General features: G+C 53.5%; 1 protein-coding gene across 1 annotated transcript; it reads left to right on the top strand.

Annotated features, from left to right (window-relative positions):
• The first annotated feature begins 3,145 nt into the window (after positions 1–3,145).
• On the top strand, positions 3,146–6,880 carry MCHR1 (melanin concentrating hormone receptor 1). Its single transcript, XM_045554839.1, has 2 exons — positions 3,146–3,902; positions 5,106–6,880. The coding sequence occupies exons 1-2, from the start codon at positions 3,563–3,565 to the stop codon at positions 6,083–6,085; spliced, it is 1,320 nt and encodes a 439-aa protein (XP_045410795.1). The 5' UTR covers positions 3,146–3,562; the 3' UTR covers positions 6,086–6,880.
• The last annotated feature ends 341 nt before the right edge of the window (positions 6,881–7,221 follow it).

Below are 7,221 nucleotides of genomic sequence, written 5' to 3'. Positions count from 1 at the left end.
ATGTACCATGTCCAAAACATAACTCCTAATTTCTCCTCCAAATCTGCTCCTCCCACAGACTTACCTAAGTAAATGACAACTCCATCCTTCCAGTTGCCTGGGCCAAAAACCTGGGAATCATTGAACCTCTGGATTCTTCTGAACCCCCTGAACATTCTAAGCCAGGAGAAACAACCCTCTGCCCCTGGCTAGAGGACAGCAGCCTGCCCTTGGCTGGAAATCAAGCTGGGATTTAGCTGAGATGTACACCTCACCAGGGGATATTCGTCCTCATCTCCTCTCATTGCTTCTGACTCAATAACTGGGGTCAGGTCTCTGTGTAGCCTGAGATGGGAAATACAGGCCCCGCTTTTGGAGAAAATAGTTCTCTCACCAGGAACCAGCTAATACGGACTGGAAGGTATAAAAGGGACATGTATGAGAGTGGATCTTGAGGGTGCTAGACCATGGTGCAAATACAGGGTTGAAAGGGGGTAGTTTCTTGACAGGGTGGCACTCTCCTGGAATATGGGACACAACATCCTGGCAAGGAGACCTGGAGCCAGTCTGAATATGCGTCTGGGAGAGCTCCAGAAAATGGTCTGCAAAAATAAGATGGGGGTGCCGGGACCACCTTAGCAGAGTTTGGGGATTTTTTTTGGTGGTAAATACACATAAAATTTATGTGTATTATAAATTATAATATATAAAATTCATTTTATATATTGTGGAAAATGTACATAACATCAAATTTACTATTTGTGTCCAATTTACTTATTTACTTTTAAGTAGTCCAATTCAGTGTCATTAAGTACATTCACAATGTTGTGCCACCATCACCACTGTCCATTTCTAGAACTTCTCTGTCATCCCAAACAGAAACTCACTAAACAATACATTCCCACTTCCCAGTTCTCCCAGTTCCTGGTCCTTGGCAGAGTTTTGAGAAAGAGGTTACAAGACTCGGGAAGTGGGGATGTTAGAATGGGATTTATGACGTGAGACTGGAGAACCCACAAGCTAAGTTCTCCAGGGCAGACCAGAGGGCACCCTCTCCACTAATGCGATAAGGAACGCATTGCTCCGGGGCCCTCAGGGTTGAGCGGGCTCCTCTAGGAGGCTCAGTAAGGATTCCACTGAACCTGGAGCTAAACCCTCACCTGGTTTTGTTTTGGGCTTCTCATCCTAGCGGCCCAAGAGGCCAAGAATGGAGTATAATCAGCTGTGATTAGCATGAACAGCTGGGGATGGTACGACACAGTGGGGGCCAGGAAGAATACGTCTGGGGAGTTCAGGGATGTCTCTTGGTGCTTCCATGCCCAGTGATGGGGGTTAACAGGCAATTGTGACAACTAAGGACTCAGACCCCTCAGGTTTCGATTATTGCACTGAGCAATCACCCCAGACCAGCTAAAGTGCCATCTGATAGTAAAAGAAATCTAGAATGCAATGGTAGAAGAGAGAGATGATGGATATCAATTAGGGCCTTGGAACCAGTTGCAGCAGTGGAAGCTGCAGCTTGTTCCACTACTGTTTATGCATTTCAGTCTTGTAGAGAGACTGCAGCCAGCTACCACCTTGAACACTCAGGGAGAGATTGAAGTCAGAATGAGGCATGAGTGAATCTGAGCAGTGCAAGGGGTGGTCTGTAGGAGGCGCTTTGGAGTCTTGCACCACACTCCCTCCACCCACTGCTGATTTCAGCCATAGCCCTGGTGAGTGGTTCCAGGTGAGCTCAGTTCCACCTTGTGCTGACAGTCTCTTGCCTTAAGTTGCACATGTTTTTGCTTTCTGACCCACAGAAGCTTGACGCTACAGAAGCCTGCTCTGCTCACACGCCCAGAAGTGCAGCGTTAACACCCCAGGGCCAGCCCTCAACCAGTGCAGGACAGGGGCAGTGGACGACAGTTCCTGCCTTTCATCCTTCAGGCGACAGTCCAGGAAGACAGTCTGTGCACTTTTCAAGGACCCTGTTGAACTCAAGGCCCTGTTGCCCACAGTAACAACACTGACCACACACCCTGAAATTGGCTTTTTCTCCTTTCCTGTCTCACTGATCCCCCTCCCTCATGCCTGTTCCTCAGATCTTCTCTTAGACAAACCACGTGCACGTGCGTCCTCTCAGGCTCTGCTTTCAAGAGAACCCAAGCTAAAACACCTTCTCAGCTTGCTTCCCTTGCTACCTAGCAGTGGACTCAGCCTTTTGAAACATGCCTGATCATGTCTCTTTTCAGCTGAAATCCCTCTGGTGACCACCATTGTCCCTGAAGGAAAAGCCAAAGTCCTCACAATGGCTGACAAGGCCTGACAAAATCTGCCTTCCTGCTGTTTCCTCTCTGATGTCATCTCCTGCTATAGAGGCCCACACACACCTGCCTCAGGGCCTTTGCACTGCTATTTCCACAGCCTGGAATGCTTTCCTCACTGGAAGCATGCTTCCTCATTCTCTTCAGGACTTTTCTCTAAGACTTCCCAAAGTGGCCTTCCTTGATGACCCATCCCGTGTGAAATAACCATCTCCACCTCGCCTGCTATTCCCTGGCCTGCCCCATCACCCCCATCCTGCTTTACGTTTTTCATAGCAATCACTAAGATCATAAATCATCCTTTTTTGGTATATTTTCTGTGTCTTCCTAACTTGAATATAATCTCCATGAGGACAGGGACTCTTGGCTTTTTCACCACAGAACCCAGAACAGTGCTTGGCAAGTAGTAAGTACACAATAAGTATTTGCTGGATGAAGCAAGTAAGAAGACAAGACAAGAGGTGTGTGGAGATCAGACTGTGAACCCCCTGGGCCCCTGGCTCCTGAGTCTGGCCAGGGGGATGGTGGCAGCTCTTGGCGGCAGCCAGCGGAATGCCTCTGTGTAGAATTCGCTCAATGCCTTTGCACTCTGAGGCTGTTCCTCGGCAATGATCTCTCTGGGAGCTTATGACCTGATATTTGTCTCAAAGAGTCCCAGGTAAAACCTCAAGGACCTCAGAGTGTCTAGAAAAATAAACGTTTGTAAGCCTGGGCCAGGCTGATCCTGAGCAGATGGGAATTTGTCCCCTTCTGGTCCCTGAGGTCCTGGCCATTGCCAGCATGAGTGACCTGGGTCACCTCTGAGCGCCAGACAAGGGCTCAGCTTCTGAAGGATGCTGGCAGTCTGGCCAGGGAGATGATTGGGATCCATCAGGGGACAGGAAAGGGGCCGAGGGTGGCCTCTAGTGTGCGTGGGGGGCAGGCAGGCTGCAGCCCAAGCCTTTGATTCCCAAGCTCTGTGAACAGTCCCCCCAACCCCCGCCACATGGCCCAGCCACCCATACCTGGGGTTAGGAGATAGGCCAGCCTTGTTCTCTCCTCCAAAGGGAGGCAACCCGTTTGCTTCACCTTTTTGCCTCTGCAGAGACCTTGATCCTCACGCAAGGCAAGCAGCAGCCCCTGTGAGCTCACGAGACAGCCCCAAGTGCCAGTAGGAAGGAGGTCCCCTCCCATGTGGGGCTGCCTGAGCCCAGCCCCTCCCATCTTCCCCAGGGCCCCTGGGCTCTGCAGGCAGTCAGAAGTGGGAGCCCTAGCCCAGCCCGGGACTGAAGAGGTTAATGTGCATCTGCCTCCGAATGTTAATGTGTCTAGGTGATGTCAGTGGGAGCCGGGAAGGAGGGAGAGGGGAGGGCAGTTGGGCTTGGAGGCGGCAGAGGCTGCCAGGCTGCCGAGGAAGACCCCCTTCCGGGCTGCGGGACTGCGGGGCTCGGGCTCGTGCTCCGGGACAAGGCGGGTGCTGGAGGCTGCCGCAGCCTGCGTGGGTGGCCGGGAGCTCAACTCAGGGGAGCAGGCGACCAGTGACCAGCACCAGCTGGATGGACCTGGAAGCCTCGCTGCTGCCCACTGGCCCCAACGCCAGCAACACCTCCGACGGCCCGGATAACCTCACCTCCGCGGGTGAGTCGAGTTGGGGGGAATCCTCCCTCCTCTGGGCTGGGGGTGGGAAAGGGGGAGCTTTCACCCCTGAGCCAAACTGCTTGGGAAACTTTATTACAGTTCTTGGGGCCAAGATCTGCAGTCCGCTTTGCCCAGTGGGGAAGGGGAGAAGCAGGCAGGGGCGGGCTGGAGCAGAGGAGAGGGCAAAGGCACATTCAGAAGTGGCAAGGAATGGTGGCCCGCCGTGAGGGAGGCAGAGGAAGGCTCGCTGATGAGCTCCAAATAGGCTTTGCAGAAAAAAATTTCAGGCTGGAAAAGCAAGCAGGAGAAGCTGGGGGGTGGTATGTGGGAGACAGCGGGCGGGAGGCTCACTCCCTGCCACCCTTGGCTTCTTCCTGGCACTTCAGTGACGGGGTCTGGGACATCCCCGCTGCCCCCTGGGAGAAGCTGTGGGAAGGGAAGACTTCGCTGAGCCATGAGGGGATTAACTTTTCTGGCGAATTAAGCTTCCTGACATTTCCAGGGCTGCGAAGCCCTGGGATTCTAGCTTTGAAGGCGAAGGGAAGGGAGGCAAAGAGGAAAGGTTTGTGTGAGAAAATTCTCAGGCTGCTGAGCTGCCGCACACGCATCCCCGCTCCACTCGGGAAGCCCAGGCTCGGAAGACACCGACCAAGGAAATCCCTGATGGAAGGAAGCCTGGAGCTGGGAGGGCGGCTGTCCTGACCCAGGCACAGCCGGTTTTGCGTCTCTAAGACAGCCACCCACAGACAGGCCCAGGAATCAGTATACAGTGTCCAGCCAGTGATCTCTAAAATGAAATGATCGGGGCTGTGAATAGGAAAACACACACACACACACACACACACACACACACACACACACACACACACTTTCATATCCTTCTGGCTACTTAGAGGAGGTTTCCTGGTGAAGGCCAGGCGTGCACAGTAATCCTCTGACAGCTGTAGTTCTTGGCTCCCTCAACTACAGGTGGCTGCAGAGAATCTGGTAGAATTCCCCAGGAAACCAGTGGGGGAGGGCAAGGGGACAGGATTAGCAACAGTGTGGGGAGGGAGAATGGCAGGAGAGGATTCAGATGAGCAGTGGGCCCTGAGCTGAAACCAGGGGGGATGAAAGGTAAGCAAGAGGGTAGCCAGAGGCTGAGTGCAACAGCAGGACGTCAGCCCATGTCAAATGGTCAGCACGTGCTCCCTCTGTCCCCAGGGTCACCTCCTCGCACAGGGAATGTCTCCTACATCAACATCATCATGCCTTCGGTGTTCGGCACCATCTGCCTTCTGGGCATCATCGGGAACTCCACGGTCATCTTTGCAGTTGTGAAGAAGTCCAAGCTGCACTGGTGCAGCAATGTCCCCGACATCTTCATCATCAACCTCTCGGTGGCGGATCTCCTCTTTCTCCTGGGCATGCCCTTCATGATCCACCAGCTCATGGGCAATGGTGTCTGGCACTTTGGGGAGACCATGTGCACCCTCATCACTGCCATGGATGCCAACAGTCAGTTCACCAGCACCTACATCCTCACCGCCATGGCCATCGACCGCTACCTGGCCACAGTCCACCCCATCTCCTCCACCAAGTTCCGGAAGCCCTCTGTGGCCACCCTGGTGATCTGCCTCCTGTGGGCCCTCTCCTTCATCAGCATCACTCCCGTGTGGCTCTATGCCAGGCTCATCCCCTTCCCAGGGGGTGCGGTGGGCTGTGGCATCCGCCTGCCCAACCCGGACACTGACCTCTACTGGTTCACCTTGTATCAGTTTTTCCTGGCCTTTGCCCTGCCCTTCGTGGTCATCACGGCCGCATACGTGAGGATCCTGCAGCGCATGACGTCCTCAGTGGCCCCTGCCTCCCAACGCAGCATCCGGCTGCGGACAAAGAAGGTGACCCGCACAGCCATCGCCATCTGCCTGGTCTTCTTTGTGTGCTGGGCACCCTACTACGTGCTACAGCTGACCCAGCTGTCCATCAGCCGCCCAACCCTCACCTTTGTCTACCTGTACAATGCGGCCATCAGCTTGGGCTACGCCAACAGCTGCCTCAACCCCTTTGTGTATATCGTGCTCTGCGAGACGTTCCGCAAACGCTTGGTCCTGTCAGTGAAGCCTGCAGCCCAGGGGCAGCTTTGCACCGTCAGCAACGCTCAGACAGCTGAGGAGGAGAGGACAGAAAGCAAAGGCACCTGACGCTTCCCCTGCCACCCTGGACACTTCGAAGTCAGGACACCGCAGCAAACCACAGGGAGAGATGCCGAGAAAAACTCAAGACTGCTCCGGGGGGATGTGGGGAGACTGGGTAGTGAGTCTGGGGCCCACGAATTGCTGGGGAGGCTTGGAGCCAGGTTTGGGGGCTTCAGACTTCAGAAATCCCCTTGGGGAAGCAGGATGAGGCCTTTGGTGGGAATAGAAACTGAGTAAGAAGAAAATTTTGGCTTGAATTCAGTTGAGCCGTGTATCTCTTAGCTCCCAAATGTCTTTTTCCCAGGGGAAGAGATGGAAGGCTCCTGGCTGGGTTTGTTTAAACCAGGCAGGGCCACATCACACAAGGCCCGGGGAGACAGGAAAGTGGCAAGGCTCCCTCCCGTCTCGTGGGTGTGATGGAATGCAGTCTTTCTCCCAAGCCGATGGATGATGAAAAATGAAGCGTGCCATCTCTCTGTGTTCCAGCATCATGCATCACTTTCCCTTCATCTCTAGGGGAGAGGACATGTGTTTATTTTGGCAGGTAGGGCTCTGAGCCCCCAGGAGTAAAAGCCCAATTTGCTTAGGAGATTCACTTACTGAGAATGACAAGGCGACCTTGGGTGGGTGTGGTTGTGGGTGTGGGTCTTGAAACTAATAAAAATGGGAGAGGGGTTGCAGGGACATTCTCTCCAAGGGGCACATTCACTTGTCAGTCACTAGTCCAGAGTGAGCATCCATGTGTTCTGCATGTGCAGGGGTCATTCCAATGCCCGGTGTGTTGGTATCATCTTTTTGCTCTAGTCCTTCCTCTCCAAAACAAAAATGAATAAAGGAAAATCTCCACCCACATCACTATGGATGTTCCTGCGTAATTGTTGGGGCTTCGGGTGGGAGTGGGTAGCAGGGAAGGAAAAGAGGGGTCGCTTGGCTATGGAATTGAGAACTTGCTTCAGGCTGCATGTTTAGGGAACATGAAGCAGGGGATCTATTTTTCTAAACCTGCAGAGGATTCAGTGACATAAATGGAATTACTATAAGTTCATTAGATTGCAGTTCTGCTGCTGGGCTTGTTCTCGGGACTCAGCTTCCTGTCTTCTGCACAAAAGGTCATCAGTGCTGGCCCCCCAACCCCCCCAGTC

Source organism: Lemur catta, chromosome 6, assembly GCF_020740605.2.
Source record: "Lemur catta isolate mLemCat1 chromosome 6, mLemCat1.pri, whole genome shotgun sequence".
Lineage (NCBI taxonomy): Eukaryota > Metazoa > Chordata > Mammalia > Primates > Lemuridae > Lemur > Lemur catta.
Note: the sequence above shows the minus strand (reverse complement) of the source record. Positions and strands in the feature narration are given on the sequence as shown.